The following is a 19900-nucleotide window of genomic DNA, read 5'->3' as shown; positions in this document are numbered from 1 at the left end:
TATAGGCATGAGCCACATGCTAACTGTTTAAATCTTTTTGCAGAGGCGGGGTCTTGCCACATTGTCCAGGCTGGTCTCAAACTCCTGGGCTCAAGTGATCATCCTACCTCGGCCTCCCAAAGTGCTGGGATTATAGGCATGAGCCACCACACCTGGCAACAACTTGATTTCTTATTCCTCACTTAAGGAAAAATGTTGTCTAGAATATAATTTCTCAATATACGTATTACATCATATTCTTGTTGAAGGCTACCAGAAAGAAAGAGCAAGTCATTAATACCAACAACTTAGCCAAGTGTGGTGGGTTACGCCTGTAATCCCAGCACTTTGGGAGGCCAATGAGAGTTGATTGCCTGAACTCAGGAATTCAAGGCCAGCCTGGGCAACATGGAGAAATCTTTACCAAAAATACAAAACATTGGCCAGGCATGGTGGCGCGCACCTATGGTCCCAGCTACTTGAGAGGCTGAGGTAGGAGGATTGCTTGAGCCTGGGAAGAGGAGGTTACAGTGAGCCAAGATCTCACTACTACACTCCAGCCTGGGTTGAGACCCCCATCTCAAAAAAACAAAAACAAAAACAAATCAAAAAAAGTACTCTCGCTACAAACCTAAAATATTATCTTTTTTTAAAAAAATGTGAGAAACCAAATTCTCCATTAATTAAAAACACTAATAGTAACAGAACATAGCCCCCAGCACATAGGAAGAAGCACTTAATATTAATCCTGGTGTACTCATGTGAAGATAGATTTTAAAAATTCATTCATCCATGCAAATTTGCCAAGTGCCTACTATGGGTAAGGCACTAGTCTAAGGTGGTAGAGAAACAGTAATAAACCTAACAGAAAAAAATCACTGTCTACATGATAAAGCTTATATTTTAATAAAGGAAGACAACATATATAAGCAAAATATAAAGCATGTTAAATGGTGATGGGGCCTTGTCTATTTTTATTGTATGCAAAATAAATGGTTGGTATGGCTAGGGTATACAGTGGATGGAAAGACATGGTGAGGGATTATGTTTGAAGTGTGTCATTAGAGGCCAGGTTCGGTGGCTCACGTCTGTAATCCCAGCACTTTGGGAGGCTGAGGAAGGCAGATCACCCGAGGTCAGGAATTCATGACCAGCCTGGCCAACATGGTGAAACCCCATCTCCACGAAAAACATAAAAATTAGTCGGACGTGGTTGCATGCCCCTGTAATCCCAGCTACTCGGGAGGCTGAGGCATGGGAATTGCTTGAACCCAGGAGGCAGTGGTTGCAGTGAGCCGAGATCACCCCACTGCACTCTAGCCTGGGCGACAGAGTGAGACTCTGTCTTCAAAAAACAAAAGAAGTCTGTGTAGATGACAAGCCACCTGAAATGGCATTTTTAAAAAGATTTAGACTTCAAGAAATGAGCAAATGGAGAGCCATTAAATAAATTAGTAAAGGAGAGTAACATAACTAAATTATGTTTAGAACTAAAAGTCTGGCAGGAACATTGAGAATGAATTAGAGAGAAAACTTGGGATTCGAGAAAATGGGAGCAGGTAGTTAATGGCGGATAGCATATATCCTGTCCTCTCTACAATTACCCTTTGAGGGGAAGGGAAGCAGATTCTCATCCTGATAGTGCTCACCTTTGGAAAGGAATTCACTCCTGGCTCAATGAGATGAGAATGTACCCAAAACGCCCAGTGTATTTCCAGACAGTGTGAAGTAGATTCCCTTATACTTGTATGTAACTTTTAAAAGATACATTATGTATGAATTGCAGTCCTGGGGAAATTACCTCTGTCATAAAAGAAACACTATTACTTTCAGTAATCACAGAACAATTCTCCTTAAAGAGGGATTTAATAAGAAACTAAATTACCAATGATAAAAAGTCAAAGGGTCTTTTAGATACAAAATAATCTACTGTTCACCCATCCCTATTCTCCTCCCTTTCTATTCCTACCAAGCCCTACTACTATTTACCCATCCCTATTCTCTCCCTTTCTATTCCTATCAAGCAGTTGTACTTGCACGTAAAACACTGGGCCACAAGAAAATAGGCTCTCATTGCCACGAAGACTGCTATTTAAAATAATAACAGTAGTAATAATAATAATAATGTATGTGGCCAGGCACAGTGACTCATGTCTCTAATCCCAGCACTTTGGGAGGCCAAGGAGGGTGGATTACCTGAGGTCAGGAGCTCAAGACCAGACTGACCAACATGGTGAAACCCCGTCTCTACTAAAAATACAAAAAAAAATTAGCCAGGCATGGTGGCGGGTGCCTGTAATCCCAGCTACTCTGGAGGCTGAGGCAGGAGAATCACTTGAACCTGGACGGCAGAGGTTGTGGTGAGCTGAGATCGTGCCGTTGCACTCCAGCCTGGGCAACAGAGCAAGACTCCGTCTCAAAAAAAAAAAAAAGTATGTATATGTATATATTTATTCTTGATAAACATCTTGTCTTCTTGATCAGATTGGTCATTTCCTATACTTTGCCATGTGGCTTGTACACGTTTCCATTATTGTACTTATCACACTGTATTATATGCACTTAAATGTTTGTCTTCCCATATTAAACAGTCTACATCTTGTTTTCCTTAAAGTCTTTTATCCCTAGCGGGGCCTACATCTTATTCGTCTTTGACTTTAACAGGGTCTGGCAAAGGTAGACGCTCAATCAACTTAATCTACTGCCTTTTTTGCAGTGAAAGTGACATTTGAATTTGGAGGAAATAAACAATCAAATCTGTGGAAGAGAGCGTTTATCTGCCTCCCCACCAAAAAAAATTAATTTACAGCCTTGTAAAAGATGGACAGTACCCAACCAAGCCCTTAGCAAAACACTAAATTATGGAACTTCAGAGCTAAACACTGACAGGTGAAAAGTCCATGTGATAACTCTGAGGGATTTTATGCCCTATGTTCTTAAGGCAGTCCAGTCCACCTTCTTTATCTCTGCTGCCACTAACCTCACATCACAGATCTGGCACATACTAGATACAATTAAGTATCCCTAAAGGAGGTGGCCTTTTTTTTTTTCTAAATGCAATTCTATTTTGATAAGTAAACCTAGTTGCCAAAATGTATAGTGTTCAACAATAACACATATTTAGAAAGGCATATGATTTAGTAAACAAAGCTAACCACAGCCTTGGAACCCAGGACTGTCTCATTATCCTTATTGATCCAGGCCAAAAAAAATTAAATAACCTGGGTACAACAATTTAACTTACATTTACCTCAAGATTCTCATTTATCAAACAGAGATTATGACATTTGATCTTCCTTTTAGAAGAATTTATTCCTATTTAAAATAATAGACATTCAGGAATAAGTCACAAAATCTAAAGAAATACTATATATACTTATTGTTCCACTGTAACACCAAACAAAAATAGTCTGGTACTGATAGAGAAAGGTGAGTGAAGAATTCTATTCAGTAATACCACAGCCCATCTGTATAACACTTAATTCAAAAGTTTTCACATGCTATGTACCTGCCATTCACTGATTCAGATTCTCTTCACAAATATATTGGCTGCGAGGAGGCAAGTATGTCTACCAAATAGACTTAGAAACTAAGATCCAAACCAACCAAGCAAATGCCCAAGACCATTGGATTCAATTCAACAAATATTTATTAAGCACCTATCATGTGTCAAGCATTTTTCTAGACACTTTCAACATATCAGTGAATAAAACAGAAAAGACCTCTAACCTCTTGGGGTTTACTTCCTAGTAAGAGATGGAGAGGTGGACCATAAACAATAAACAGGTAGTAAAGGGTAAGGAAGATGGAAAGTGTGGGCAGTTGAGCAGAAAAGCAGCTGCAGGGTTTTGTTGCTGTTGTTTGTTTTTTTGAGACAGAGTCTCGCTCTGTTGCCCAGGCTGGAGTGCAGTGGCGCAATCTTGCCTCACTGTAACTTGTGCCTCCCGGGTTCAAGCTATTCTCCTGCCTCAGCCTCCTGAGTAGCTGGGATTACAGACGTGTGCCACCACGCCTGGCTAACTTTTGTATTTTCAGTAGAGATGGAGTTTCACCATGTTAGCCAGGCTGGTCTCAAACTCCCGACCTCAGGTGATCTGCCCACCTTGGCCTCTCAAAGTGCTGGGGTTACAGGTGTGAGCCACCACACCTGGCCCACAGCTGAAGGCTTAACAGAGAGTTCAGAGTAGGCCTTACTGAGAAAAGAGATTTGAAAAAGACTTGAAGGAGATGGGAGTGTTACCATTATCTGTGAAGACCATTCCAGGCAGAGGAACCAGCCAGATCAAAAGCCCATAGGCAAGAGGATATGGTACATTTATAAAGAGAAAGCTAATACGGCTGAAGCCAAATGAGAAACGGGAGGAGGAGGTGAAAAATATGTCACAGAAGTCAAATTATAAAGATCCTTTAAACAATGACTAAGTAACATGAGAAGTCATGTTACTTAAGTCACGTTTTGAGTAGATAAATCATAGAAACTGACATACTCTGTTCGTAAAGATCCCTGATGCCTGTGTTTGCAACAGCCAATGGAGGGGCAAGAAGAGAAGCAGAGACACCAGTTAGAGGCTGCCACACTAAAACAGCCAAGAAATAGTTAGTTCTATCCAGAGGTGATATCAGTGGAGATGATAAGAAATGTCCAAACTCTAGACATATTTTGAAAGTGTAGCTGACAGGATTTATTGAATGATTAGTTACAGAGTATTTGAGAAAGAGAAGAGTCCAGAATGATACCCAAGTTTCTGGCCTGAGCAACAGAAAAGATGAAGCTGCCATAAACAGAGATAGGGAAATTGCACATAGAACAGATTTTGGGTGGGGGAATCAGAAGTTCGGTTTTGGCAATTTAAATTTGGGATGCCTATTAGACATGCAAGTGGAGATATCTAGTTGGTACTTGGATATATAAGAAGACCTTCAGGAGAAAGGTCTGAGCTGAGGGCATAAATTTGGGAAATAGCATATAGATACGGGGTATTTAAGGCTAAGAAGCTGAATGATATCACCAAAGAAATGGGTATAGATAATGAAGACAAGAGGATCAAGCAGCGGACTCTGGGTACGCCAGGTCAGGGAAAAGAAGAGGAACCAGCAAAGGGGACAGAAAAGAAGCAAACAATGAGATAAGAAAGCCAAGAAAGCATGAGGTATCCTGGAAACTAAATAAAATATACTGGGGGTGGGGGTGGGGGCAGTGAGGAAATGACCATCAACATTATCAATGACAGCTAATAACTCAGATGAAAGCTGAGAACTGACCATTAAATTAAACAACACAGAAATCACTAATGACCTTGATGAGAGTGGTATAGATTGAGAGAGAGAGGCAAAGGCTTAATCAGAATGGGTTTAAGAAGAATAGAAGGAGAGGGTTTGGAGAAAGCAAGCATAGACAATTCTTTCAAATGGTTTTGCTGCAAAGGGAGACATACAATTAAGCAGTAATGGGTTAGGGGTAGTATGGTAAAATAATTATTTGCTGTTTATTTTTGCTTTTTTGAAGAAGGGAGAATAATGGTAAGTTTATATTATGATGGAAATGATCCAGTAGAGTATGAAAATTTTATAAGATAAAAAAAAATAACTAGAGTGATATCCTGGAGTAGGTGAGAGAGGATGGGATCTAGTATACCAGTAGAGGGGTTCCATTTAGGCGCGAATAGTCCACCTATGGTAATAGCTAGGCAAACAGGCAGGCAGGCCGAGTATGTGAGTGCTGTCGTACCCAGCTATTTTCTTATTATTTCAGTTTTCTTGGTGGAGTAGAAAGCAAAGTAACCAACTAAAAGTGAGGACAGTGAAAGAGGTTTGAGGGTTTCAGAAGATATGAGAAAGTGTTAAAATGGTCATCTAGGAAAATAAATGTACAAATGAACTTGGAACAGAGGGCGTGATTGCCTGACAGCATTAAAGCATTAAAGGCTGCTTGAAGTTCAGAGCCATGAATTTCAAGTGGGACTAGTCAGCAAAGTTGTGTGTTTTGCTCCATCTATATACATGAGTGGGTGTGAGTAGGTGGGCACAGAGTAGGTGGAGAGCTGGATTTAAACAAAGTTGGGCTTTGCAAGAAAGGGAAAGAGTTACGAGGGAATAATTGTAATTATCAACTATGGAATTTAAGATGAGTAACGAGGTATGGGAAAAGGTGAGGGATGAACAGACTGGAGGTATTGGTTGGGTCAAAGAATAGCTGGAGTAGGGATTCTAGAGGGAGTAAGCTTGGAAGGACAGGCAATAGTGGTCAGGAAGTGAAATGTTTGGGACAGAGATTAGGGGAGGAATGCAATTCTGGTAATGATTAAGTCTAGGGAAGGCTTTCTCAATCTCTACATACTGACCTTTTGGATCACGTAATTTCTTCTTGTGAAGGGCTGTCCTGTGCATTAGCAGCATCCATGGCCTCTACCTACTCACTAGATGCCAGTGATACCAGCCACCCCCCTCACCCAGTTGTGACAATCAGAATGTATCCAGATACTGCAAAATCACCCCCAAGTTGAGAACCACTGATCTAGAATATGATCAAGTATTTGAGATCACTGGACGAGGTCAAGAACTGAGAGCCAGGGAACTAAAATAATGATCTATCAGTATATTGCAATTGCCAAGAACTAAATAGGAGTAGTGCTAGAGAGAGTGACAGTGAACAGGAACCACAATTAGTCAAGGAACGAAGCAAATGTCAGTAGATGACAATAATTGAGGAGTGGGTGACATAATCTGATGGCAAGACAAAGCTGATGATACATCAGCTTCACAGTAGTGGTAAAGCTGGTATCAGAACTGAGGCTTCTTTCCCAGGGCTTTTAAAAATGTCTAGAAGGTGGGCAGACACCTCCACATGATTTCATGTTCAATTAAATTAGACTCACAGAGTCAAAAATAGGGGTCAGTCAAAAACAATTGGCACCCTTTCTGACTGCCATATATAACAAACAGCTGAAGGCACATATTTTTGGCTGAATACCATCCTAAAAATAGGACGTAACATCTTGGTTTAAAAAAAAAAAAAAAAACCCTCAATTTTCTTTCTGGCCCTTAAAACTTTTATGCTGCCTTTGATTAGAAAAGAAACATCTTTTCTTAAATGACTGCATTTATCTGTTTGCTACAGAGCAATCATAACTAACATTCTCCTTAGATAACCAATCAACTTTATCTTCACATAGTCTAATCATCAAGAACAAAAAGACCTTAATATTAAATGGACTGATGGCAATGTTCTCCAACTGTGCATCACCTGCTCCTCTCACTGCCACCTGGAAAGACATCATCTAACCAGACTGCAAGCAGATTTAGAGCAAATGCCCAATTTTCATCTCCACCTCCTAAAAGCATATTCACAGGGAAGTGCTTGTTGAAATTACAGAAGCAGTTTTAAGATGGGAAATTTAAACTATACTGTTATTTATTAAGTTCTTCCAAATGCACTCTTACTGCAATAATTAAGACTTTAGGGCTGGGAGGGCTGGCTCATGCCTGTAATCCCAGTACTTTGGGAGGCCAAGGCGAGTGGATCACTTGAGCCCAGGAGGTTGAGACCAGCCTGGGCAACATGGCGAAACCCTGTCACTACAAAAAAAAATAAAAAACTTAGGCAGGCATGGTAGTGTACTCCTGAAGTCCCAGCTACTTGGGAGACTGAGGTGGGAGGATCATTTGAGCCCAGGAGGTGGAGGTTGCAGTGAGCTGAGATCGTGCCACTACACTCCAGCCTGGGTGACAGAGCCAGACAGACCCTGTCTCAAAAAAAAAATAAATAAATAAAAGACTTTAGGCCACAGGGACACCAGATTCACTGAACCTCCACAAGCCCATCTTCCAAATTCTACCTTGTTATGGTTGTACTGAATTTAAATTTTGTAACACATAAACATGAAGAACAAAGATGGTGTCGAGGAAACACACGATGCCATCACCTACGTCCTGTTCAACTTTACAGATTACTGAAGCCAATATTAAAGTTAATGTAAAACACAGGTGAAATGCTTTCATTTCAAGTTCGAAATTAGGCACTGGTCAGATCTTACGAGTGGTATAATTATTAGACTTTTACATAGTGCTATTAAAATGACTCAGGTATTTTTATATATTATTTCTAAACTGGATGCTTTCCTATTAGGAAATGCAGACAAGATCTTCAGAGTATTAACCAGGCTTTATCACATATCAGCTGTGTTATCTGGTTATGCTATTTGGTTTCATTTTCTTTTTTTTTTTTTTTTTTTTTGAGACAGGATCTCCCTCATGGCCCAGGCTGGAGTGCAGTGATGGGATCTCAGCTTACTGCAGCCTCCGCCTTCTGGGTTCAAGCCATTCTCCTGTCTCAGTCTCCCGAGTAGCTGGGACTACAGGCAAGTGCCACCACACCTGGCTACTTTTTGTATTTTTAGTAGAGACAGGGTTTTGCCATGTTGCCCAGCCTGGTCTCGAACTCCTGACCTCAAATGATCCACCAGCCTCAGCCTCCCAAAGTGCTGGGATTACAGGCATGAGCTACCAAGTCTGGCCCTGGTTTCATTTTCTCACTTGTTAAATGGGGATAATACTAACATAACAGTTGCTGTGAAGAAAACATTGCCTATAATATGAACAGCATACTTTCTACATATAGTATTTGTTCAATAAATAAACAATAGTCCTCTTAATTTGTTGTTAAACAAAACAAGCTTCAGAAAATGGAAATACGATAACCTTATAATCAGGCCTCTCCTTGAAAGATCAAAGAAAATTCTGATTTTTGTTACAATAGATCATCAAGCTGGGCTTACAGCTATTTTAGTCCTTGTTTATAATTATGATATAAATGAACACAAAGAGCAGATGCATACCTTCCAAACTTTCTTGTTCGTCGGAGGTGTAAGTGTCCATCTGACTTTGTTCCCGTAAGAAACGAATAACCGCATAAACCAGGTGCTTGATAGATGACATTTTAGAAGCTTAAACACTTTTCCTTGATAAGAAAAATGAAAACACTGAACTAAGTTATTCTGAAGAATCAATCAGAAAAGTCATAAATTACAAAGATGATACGGGTTATAAACTGTATTAAAGGTAAAAACAAAACACAAAACTGTATGACCTTTCATCTTTTTTTTTTTTTTTTAAGAGTCAGGAGAGCACAAAGTATTGTGAAGGTAATTTATTACATATTTTCATTAATACCCAGTGGTATAAGAGTATGTTAAATCTTGGAACAAGTAAAAATGTCTTCAAAACAAGTACAGCATAAGCTTAGACTGTCACTGAGTATCTCACCATACCGAAATCCCCTAAAGGCCTCAGTACTAAGTTGAGAGGCTTTCATACTGCTGACTAAAAGCTGATCTATAACCAAGCATCTTCCTCTATTTCATGGGACCTAAAAAAAGTATTAATAATGTACACTACCTACTTTTTGTAGGTTGAGAGTTATTTGATGAGGAAACACATTCGCGAAAGGTTGTTCAACTGGTGAGTGTCGTTCTTAATAAAAATGGCATTTCTATTTAATCAGCAGACATGTCAGGAAATCGCTGCCCAAGTCGATGGATACTACAAGTCGACCGGCGCTCCCTGCAGAGGCTGTGCTCTCGTGGACAAGCTGGAAGCTCCCGGTCATGTTCATTCACATGGAATACTATCGCATCCAAACAGTGGCGCAGGGCCAGCCGGCATTCATGGCTGATTTCCACTAAATCGCATCATCCATCTGTTCCCCAGGTTCCCTAATTCAAAGCCAGGGTGTGGTACCCGCCGCTATAATGTTTATTATTTGTGTAGTTATTTTAAAGGCGATGTCAGCCTCTAGGCCACGGGGTCACAAGCAATAAATAAGGCCCCAGGGCAGAAGGTAAAAACAGGGGGGAAAAGGGGGTGCAAAGAGGGAAAGAGATGCCCAGCCTCGTCCAGGCTTCTCCCCCTTCCTCTCCCCAGAGCGCATCGAGCTCCCCCTCCCTCCCGTCCTCCCTCCGGCACCCGGCCTTGCCTCGGCCCTGCCCGGTGTGCAGCGAGTGCCAGTGCGGGCCTCGGTCCGGGGCGGAGGGAGGCGCACCCTCGCCAGACAGAAGCCCCCTTACCAAGCAGGAGGACGCGAGACGACGGCTGCTGGCCCGCGGGGTTCCGTAGGCCGGCCCGCCCGACCCCTAGTCCTCGGGGCTGAAGCCTGGCTCGGGATCGCAGCACTGGGCGCGGCGGCGCAAACCTCCCCGGCCCCCAGGGCGCCAACCCCAGAGCCCACCCGGCTGTGCTCTAGCTCCAGCGGCTGGGTCTGGCCAGCACCGCCCCTGGGGCGGGGCCGGACGCGCGGGCTGGGGCGGGGCACGGCGCGGGGCGGGGCTGGTAGGCGCCGGCGTGGAGCTGCCGCACGTGGGAGGGCGCTGGCCCGGCAGCCACTGTGGCCTCTGCGGCTAGGCCGGCTCGCGACTCCCGGGCGCCCAGGCGCTGCCGCACGCCTTGTCGCGCCACGCTGAAGGACCACGCGCCCACCGCCGCCAGCCTCTCAGCGCTCCCATGATCGCCCGGTGCCTTTTGGCTGTGCGAAGCCTCCGCAGGTACCTCCAGCGCGCGGGTTAACCTTGGCCGTGGGCAGGGCGGGGTCTTTCGCCGTGTGGTGCCTGGAGCCCGGACCCAACCCTTCCCGACCGCGCCTCTCCTACGCTCCTGGGACGCACCCTCCCCGCGGCTTGCAAAGTGGACCCCTGGGCACACCTGGCGCGGCCACCTGGGGCCACCTTTCCCGCCTCCGCTCCCTCGGGAGGACGTCCATTCCCCTTTGTTTGGGACTGCCTCAGCCGCAGTCAGCGAGGCTGGTCACAGACGCGGCCCAAAATGAATGCAAATAGTTTGGATAAGAAAATCATTTCACTTTCAACCCCAATGCAGAACTGCACACCTGTCATTAAAAGTGCCGCAGCTGTGGACTCAGAACAATTTTGTTTGCTCCTTGCGCCCATTATTAGCGTTCCAATCGTTTAACATCCACCTGAGATGAAACCTCTTTGGTGGTGTTGCTTATTTCCGTCCATGCTCTCTAACTTCCTTTTTTATTTTCCTCCTCCCCATGAAACAAACATTCTGCCTCTTGCTGGTGCAAATTGACCTGGCCCAAAATGGAGAAAATGATCGCTTGTACACGGCCTTGGGCAGCCTGAGCTGCTGTTTTGGATTGCTTCCTAGCCCTCTAACCACACCCCACTGCAACAGACCAGTAGCAAGATGGTGAGGGAATTAGATTCTTTGCACGAATGCGCTGGTTTTCGGAAACAATGCCGCCACCATCCCCGTTTCCAAATCTGCCCAGGACTGTAAATCCAAATGAAGATTCAACAGAAAAAAGAAAATGTGTGCTTCTTGCTAGCTATCAACAAAACTACTTTGTAACATGTCAGCATTTAAGCTTTCTACAGTTCCCTTTTGCACATTGCCACTCCTCTGAATGGATGGAGCTTTTTGTTGCTCAGTCCGTAGAGTTAGGGAGCAGGCAGGCGACAGTGGTAATTACAAAGAGTTAATGTGATGATCTGTGATATTTCAGCCTGTCGTTTTTTGCTGGTCTCCAGGCTGCAATCGATATAACTGTCAAATGAAGTTATACCAAGAAATGAAGATCTTCACATAATGCAGGTGTGAGAAGAGGAAATAAATCTTCATATAAGAGCAATTCTCAAACTTTTTATTCTCAGGGCCCCTTTACCTTTCAAAAATTACCGTGGACCTAAGAGCTTCTGTTTGTATGGTATATATGTTTATATTTACCATATTAGACATTAAAGCTGGAAAAATTTTAAGTATTTGTAAATTTACAAAACAGTAATAAATAGGCTACGTGCCTAAATAATGATTTTAATGAAAAATAACTATTTTCCAAACCACCCCCCCCATCAGTGAGAAGAGTAACATTGTGGGGTTTTGTTTTTAAAATTGTGGTAAGGTATAACAAAATTTACCATTTTAATAATTTTTAAGGGTACAATTTAAAGTGTGCAATTGAGAGGTACAGCCAACACCACTGTCCATCTCCAGAACTTTGTCATCATCCCAAACTGAAATCCTGTACCTATTACATAATAACTGCCCATTACTTCCTCCCCAAAGCCCTGGTTAACCATTATTTTTTCTTTATGAATTTGACTATTTCAGGTCCCTTATATAAGTGGAATTATACAATACTTGTCCTTTTGAGTCTGGTTTATTTAGTATAGTGTTTTTTAGGTTTATTCATATTGAAGCATGTGTCAGGATTTCCTTTTTAAAACTGAATAATATTGTATGTATATATCACATTTTGTTTATCCATTTGTCTGGACATTTGGGTTGCTTCCACCTTTTGGCTACTGTGAATACTACTACTATGATCGTTAATGTGCACATGTCTGTTTGAATCCCTGCTTTTAATTCTTTGGGATACCGTATGTACCTAGAAGTGAAAATTGCTGAGTCATAGGATAGTACTATGTTTAGTTTTTGAAACCATACTGTTTTTCTTCAGTGGCTGTGCCATTTTTACATTCCCATTGGCAGTACACAAGGATTCCAATTTCTCCACATCATCATCAGCACTTATTTCCTGGTTTGGTAACAGTTATCCTAGGAGTGGCATTGTTTTGCATTTTTGCAAAACCAATGTGTGACATAATAGAAGGTAACTGGATTCTTATGTCTGCCTCTGCATTTAAGCTGCTGCACTGTTTCATTTTGGTTTAAGATGAAGAAAATCCCACCTCACAGTCATATGAAGTTGGAAAGAAGAATATTTTAATAGCTTTTTAAAGATAATCATGGATATTCTTTGATATCACATCAAAGTTTGACAAATGGTAGCTTTTTAAAGGTTAGTTACAAAGTGGAATCTGAAACTATATCAATGTCCTCTTTTTACACTGTTACATTAATATCCATTGGTGTACCTTACACTTTGAATGGATGTTGGATCGATGCCTGATATTTTAAACATTAAGCATAAGTCCTTCGGAAATTTTAGTGGTTCACTGTGTTATACAGTTCTTCCTAATGTTGACATATTTCATTATACAGTATCAAACAATCACTTTCCTTAATGTCTTCCCATTTCATCAGAAAAGTCTTCAAGTATTGGGAAGCTGTCAAGCTCACAGTGGCAGATAGGATTTTCCAAAATGCTAGTTTTCACTTGAAAGCTAGAATTGTATCATTGGCAACACAAACTGTCAGTTGTTTTACTTGAAGTGACAGTCTCACTTTGTTACATTTTTGACAGAATTTCTGCCACATGCTTAAGTCTGAATAACCCTGGTTTGTCTGTCAGTAGTTTTTTTTTCTGGTAAAAATGGTGTTCCATGAAAAAAAGCTATTTCAGCTCACAGTTCAACCAATTGCAAAAGTGCTTTTGATTTGGGCAACCAAATCCGCAGGACAACCCTTATACTCAGGTACACAGCAGAAATGCTTTGTGTGTACTTGGTCACATGTAACTCAAGGGTAGAGATTTAATACAAATTCATGCTTTTTACCATTTCATTAAGGATATTCTAAAATGAAATTGACATTATTTTTAGCCTGAGTGCATAGCAATGAAAAATACAGCTACTTGTACAGTTTAGTGCTGTGGACTCAATTTGTCCTGAAGTACCAACAATGTTATCCACCATTGCTTTTCACCATCAGTGCAAATGTTCACAAAGTAAAAAAGAGAAATAATGTCTTAGTATTGTTACAAAAGATTTTTAACCTCACAGACTCCTTGAAAGGGTGTCAGGAACCCCTCCCCACACCTCTACCTTTAAGGTTTGTGGACTACATTTTGAGAGCTGTTGCTATGTCGTATTAGATTCTTTGTTTATGCATGGAAGAAAATAAATAAACTAATAGCCAAAAAATTATTACCTTGTTAGAAGCTACCATAAATACATTAACTATTTTGTTATATAAGGGCATATCTCACAGTTAATCATTATATACAGTAGTCCTTAACCCAGGGCTTCTGTGCTTTATCACAGAATCGGCTGTTTCAAAATCAGTATCTTCCAAAAGAGTTCATATTGGACAACACGGAGGATCCCTGTGTTTTCCTGTTTTTCCTGTTTCCTCTGACACTTGGGAGTTCATTTTAGTGTTATGGAGTGACTAGGCTTTTGCCTAACTGACTTATAGTTTCCTTTGGGTTTTCTTGTTGTCAGAGCTGCTATACCCGCTTCCCAAGGCCAGCTGGGCAGCCAGGATCATTGATGGGGGTGTTCAGCCAATTTCTTGGGAATAAGTGGGCTGAGAATCTGGAGTTTGGATTATAGTTGCTGTTCAATTCACTTTGCGGCCTTAAAGAAATCACTCACTCCCTTGGACCTCTTTCAAGTTACATTATGGATGTATGTATGTATGTTACATAGTATGTATTTTAGAGACAAGGTCTCACTGCTATCCAGGCTGAAGTGCAGTGAGGCATGGTCATGGCTCACTGCAGTCTCAAACTCTAGTTTCAAACAATCCTCCCTGCCTCAAGCCTCCTGAGTAGCTGGGACTACAGGTGCTCACCACCATGCCCAGCTAATTTAAAAAAATTGTAGAGATAGGATCTTACTATGTTGCCAAAGCTGGTCTAGAATTCCTGGCCACAAATGATCCTCCCATCTCAACCTCTAAAAGTGCTGGGATTACAGGTGTGTGCCATCATGCCTGACCCAGGTTCCTCATATTGTAAAATGAAGAGGGCTTGACTAAATAATATCTAAGGCTTAAAAAAAAAAAAACTCTATATTGCCATAGCAAACCAGGAGAATTCCTCCTCCTACCTCAGTCAGATTACACAGCATGTTACCCAAGCAAAACCTAATGTATATTATAGAATATGAGGGATGAGGCATGAGAATCGCTTGAACCCAGGAGGCAGAGGTTGCAGTGAGCAGAGATCGTGCCATTGCACTCCAGCCTGGGCAACAACAGTGAAACTCTGTCTCAAAAATAAATAAATAAATAAATGATGACAGCAATGCATGTTCATTATTGAAAACTTAGCAAGTAATGACAAGCAAAAGAAAACATTAAATACGTACATAATCCACCCATCTAGAACAGCCAATTCTTAACAGCCTTCAACATTTCTTCTATGAACAGACTTTCTTTTTACAAATAGGATGTCGTTATTCTTTTATAATTTTTAATATTATACAAACATCCTCTAAAATATAAATAGCTATAATATATTCCCTTTGGGGATATATGCAATTTGATTAATACATACCTTTAGGCATGTCAACTATTCCCAACTTCTTGCAATGAGTAATAGTGCTTGGATAAACATTCCTACTGTCCTTTTCCAAATCCTTAATTATTTTCTTAGTATAAATTCTTACGAATTGAACTCGTAGATCAAAGGGCATGCATACCTTTCAGGTCTACTTATCATCTTATTCTGTTTTAAAAACTTTCTCCCAAACTATAATCTTACCAGGTGAGTAAGTAAATGATAGTTTCCTATACTGTTAACAACACTGAGCATTTTAATGTTTTTTTATCCTTACCAGTTTCATAAGTGGAAATTTCTCTTATTATAATTTGTATTTTCATACATTTTTGGAAGGTTTATTCAGTGAGTATAATTCCTAAACAAAAATTCAGGACTTGTGATCTGGAAACCAAATCGTTATTTGTTTTCTGATGTGAAAATTTATTTATGTGGAAAATCTTAGAAAGTCAGACAAATTCAATTACAGTTTTCTTGGTGTTTTTGTTTGTTTGAGACAGGATCTCACTTGGTTGCCCAGGCTGGAGTGCAGTCGCTTGATCATGGCTCACTGCAGCCTCAACCTCCCGGGCTCAAGCAGTCCTCCCACTTCAGCCTCCCAAGTAGCTGGGACTACAGGTGTGTGCCACCACACCCGGCTAATTTTTGTATTTCTTGTAGAGACAGGGCTTCACCATATTGCCCAAGTTGGTCTCTGATTCCTGGGCTCAAGTGATCTGCCTGCCTCAACCTTCCAGAGTGCTGGGATTATAGGCATGAGCTACTGGGCCCGGCCTAAATTACAAATTAATAAAATTAACAATATTTACGTGTCTGAGTGTAATTAAATAAAATTGAGATTATTCCTCTAAAACCAGTAGGCATAATCTCCAAAATGTTAAGAGAATAGTACTGAGAAAAAAAATCTGATAAAAAAAGGGTTTTAAGTTAAAGTATCAAGAGATAGATTGAGATTATGTGTACAAATGGATTTGGTTATAAAAGAGGATTTCTTTTTTCTTTTTTTTTTTTTTTTGAGACGGAGTCTCACACTGTCGCCCTGGCTGGAGTGCAGTGGCATGATCTCGGGTCACTGCAACCTCCGCCTCCCAGGTTCAAGCAATTCTTCTGCCTCAGCCTCCCAAGTAGCTGGGATTACAGGTGCCTGCCACCACGCCCAGCTAATTTTTTGTATTTTTAGTAGAGACGGGGTTTTACCATGTTGGCCAGGCTAGTCTCGAACTCCTGATCTCATGATTTGCCCACCTCAGCCTCCCCAAGTGCTGGGATTAAAGGGGTGAGCCACCACGCTCGGCCGAGGATTGACTTCTTTCCTTTTTGGTTGTCCTTTAACTGGTTTTTTGGTCAGAAACAACCTGGTTCTTTCTCAAAGTTAAACATTATCACCTCTTTGGTTAAGACAAAGCACAGGACTTCCTTGGGGAGAACCACCTAAATTAAAGATAAAGAACCAAGGAAATTGATGTGTATTGAGTGCATATGTAAATGCCAAGCTGCGCATTACAAAGTGCTTGTAGCATGATAGAGTCAACTATATAAATGTAGAAACAGCTTGCCTGAGTTTGAATGCTGGTTCTGCCACTGACTAGCACTGTGATCTTAGGCAAGAATGCTTAAGTTCTCTGTATCTGTTTCCTTCTCAGTAAATTGGGAATTGATTGGATGATTTCTTCATTCACCAAATATTTATTGTCTATTATATGCGAAACAGTATTCTAGGTCTGGGGATACAGCAATGAACAAAGCAGACAAAAATCTTTGCATTAATGTAACTTACATTCCAGTGGGAGATACAACTAAGGAAAATATATAGTAAGTTAGATGGGAAAATGTGTTTCAGAGCAAAAGGGGAATGCTCAATACCAATAGGAAGGCAATTGTAGAGTCAACAGGAAAGGCTAAGAAAGTGATATTAATACTTGAGTAATGATCTAAGAGAAGTGAGTAGTTGTGCTATGTGAATACCTGAGGCAGGTCGTTCTAAGCAGGAGAAACAGCACATACCAAGGCTCTGAAAGCAGGGCTCTGCCTGGTGTTTTTGAGAAAGTGCAGAGACCATTGTGACTAGCATGGAATAAATGTCAGGCAAGTAAGTAGGAGATGAGATGAGATGAAAGGGAAAAATTGTACTCACCCTTTTTTTCTTTTCTTTCTTTTTTTTTTTGTTTTTTTTTTTTTGTTTTTGTTTTTAGACAGAGTCTCGCTCTGTTGCTTGGGCTAGAGTGCAATGACGCAATCTCAGCTCACTGCAACGTCCTCCTCCTGGGTTCAAGCGATTCTCTCACCTCAGCCTCCCGAGTAGCTGGGATTACAGGCACCCACCATCATGCCCAGCTAATTTTTGTATTTTTGTAGAAACGGGTTCACCATGTTGGCCAGGCTGGACTTGAACTCCTGACCTCAAGTGACCCACCTGCCTCTGCCTCCCAAAGTGCTGGGATTACAGGTGTGAGCCACCGTGCCTGGCCTGTACTCACCTTTTAAGATTGAAACATAAATATAGAACACTTTGAACATTGCCTGGTTATATCTGTTCCTATTACCACAAAAATGCTGTATAACAAACTGAATTTCAGTGGAGTACAGTGATCAATGTTTATTTTTGCTGGGAAATCTAGATTTTGGCTGGGCGGTTTTTCTGGTCTTAACTCATTCATGCTCCTTCGGTCAGCCATGGGTTGTGTAGGCAGCTCTTTGCTGTCCTCTGCCACATGTTTGGTGATGTAGGATGACCACTGCTGGGGCTATTTGGCCCTCTTTCCTGTGACCTCTCGTCCTCCAGGAAGCTACCTCTGGCTCGTTCTCATGGCAGTGGCAGGGTTCCATGAAAGAGTGGAAGGCAGTTGGAACTGGAACCTCATCAGCTCTGCCACATTCTACTGGTCAAAGCAAGTCACAAGGCTAGCCCAGATTCGAGAAGTAGGGAAACAGACTGTATGTCTTGATGGGTAGAAAAGCAAACTCACATTGTTAAGAGACATAGACACATAGCAGGTGGAAAATTGAGGCCATTTTAGTCATCAGTCTACCGTATTGGCACATAATAAGATCTCGAGAAATATTAGTTACTGTTTTTACTTTTTTGAATTGCCTAGTTTTATTTTGGGAGTTTTAAAATTAGGATTATTAATTTGTAAGAGCCCCTCATAGATGTTTCAGTTATTTTTGCTCTTTGAACTTTTGGGGTGGATTATTGTTGCTTTTTGCTTTTTTGCTTTTTTTCTACAGAAGTTTAAATTTTTATATAATCAGAAATGTCAGTCTTTTCCTTTATGACCTCTGCCTTTGGTCTCATTCCTAGAAAGTCCTTCTCTACCCTAATATTATACATTTAAAAAATCACCTACATTTTCTTTTTTTTTTTTTTTTTAAGACAGAGTCTAGCTCTGTCACCTAGGCTGGAGTACAGTGGAACAATCTCATCTCTGTAACCTCTGCCTCCCAGTCTCAAGCAGTCCTCCCACCTCAGCCTTCCAAGTAGCTGGGACTACGGGTATGAGTCACACCTGGCTAATTTTTGTATTTTTTGTAGAGAAAGGGTTTTGCCATGTTGCCCAGGCTGGTCTCAAACTCCTGGGCTCAAGCAATCCTTACCCCTCAGCCTCCCAAAGTGCTAGGATTACAGGCATGAGCCACCACACCCAGCATCTACATTTTCTTCTAGTACTTTTATGTTCCATTTTCCACACTTAAATCCTTTATCTATCATGAGGGCTGACTTTTTTAAAAAGACTTATTCAAATTATTGAGTGAAACAAAAAGGATATCAACACCGAAACTGCAAGTATAAAAGGAAGTCCAGCTTATGAAATTTGGATTTCCCATTCACCATAGCTTACATTAGAAAGACTCTGCCCCATTCTACCGACTCTGAGATTGTCTGTGCTTCCTGTTTGGCATTCAGGAGGAAGTCCTCATATTTCCCAGCCATACTTTGCTGGTATCTTTAATATTTAATCCCATTTGTGGTCAACACCAAAAGAAAAATTCTACTTCTGCCTCACATCTCAGGTGGAGTTGTAGTGACTGAAATAATCACAGCTTGATGAAGCCTGCTTGCTACAATGTATAATGTCCATACTCTCAGGGCTACATAGATCTGACCACTCTAACACTGAGATTTATATATCTGTACATTATTTTTATTCTCATAGAAATTCTTTTTAAGGTGTCATAGCTTCTCTGCCAAGATACAAAATAGGGAACCACAAATTATATATTTAAAAAAGAAGTAGGTGAATGATATTAGATTCCAACTACCAGTTGGACAGCTCCTGAGGTCTCACAGTCAGCCACTTTTTTATCTTATAAGTGATAGGGTTTGGCTGTGTCCCCACCAAAATCTTACCTTGAATTGTAGTTCCCATATTCCCCGCGTGTCATGGGAGGGACCTGGTGGGAGGTAATTGAATCATGGGGCAGTTATCCCCATGCTGTTCTCATGATACAGTGAGTTCTCACAAAATCTGATGGTTTTATAAGGGGCTTTTTCCTCTTTGCTCAGAACTTCTCCTTCCTGCTGCCATGTGAATAAGGAGGTGTTTGCTTCCCCTTCTGCCATGATTCGAAATTTCATGAGGCCACCCCAGCTATGCTGAACTGTGAATCTATTAAATATCTTTCCTTTTAAGTTACCTAATCTTGGGCATTTCTTCATAGCAGCGTGAGAACAGACTAATATAATAAATACTTATTGAACACCTATTATGTTGTCGAATCTCA

The 19900-nt window shown here is 41.2% G+C and overlaps 2 protein-coding genes across 7 annotated transcripts in view; one reads left to right on the top strand and one right to left on the bottom strand.

Annotated features, from left to right (window-relative positions):
* SGTB (small glutamine rich tetratricopeptide repeat co-chaperone beta) overlaps nt 1–10254 on the bottom strand; it is a 59770-nt gene extending 49516 nt beyond the window's left edge. The window contains exons 1-2 of one of the 4 annotated variants that reach the window (XM_050793777.1): nt 10041–10254; nt 8814–8935 (exon numbers count right to left, since the gene is read on the bottom strand). In XM_050793777.1, coding sequence (XP_050649734.1) covers nt 8814–8913 — 100 coding nt within the window. In that variant the 5' untranslated portion in view covers nt 8914–8935; nt 10041–10254. Of the gene's footprint in view, nt 1–8813; nt 8936–9372; nt 9804–10040 lie in introns of those variants that run through there. The other 3 variants (XM_050793780.1, XM_050793779.1, XM_050793778.1) reach the window with 3 other exon arrangements.
* A 41-nt stretch (nt 10255–10295) lies between these two features.
* NLN (neurolysin) overlaps nt 10296–19900 on the top strand; it is a 103215-nt gene continuing 93610 nt past the window's right edge. The window contains exon 1 of one of the 3 annotated variants that reach the window (XM_050793739.1): nt 10296–10514. In XM_050793739.1, the coding sequence (XP_050649696.1) occupies nt 10474–10514 (41 nt within the window). In that variant the 5' untranslated portion in view covers nt 10296–10473. Of the gene's footprint in view, nt 10515–10776; nt 10805–19900 lie in introns of those variants that run through there. The other 2 variants (XM_050793740.1, XM_050793743.1) reach the window with 2 other exon arrangements.

Source organism: Macaca thibetana, chromosome 6, assembly GCF_024542745.1.
Source record: "Macaca thibetana thibetana isolate TM-01 chromosome 6, ASM2454274v1, whole genome shotgun sequence".
Classification (NCBI taxonomy): Eukaryota; Metazoa; Chordata; class Mammalia; order Primates; family Cercopithecidae; genus Macaca; species Macaca thibetana.
This window is presented reverse-complemented; position numbering and strand designations above follow the sequence as displayed.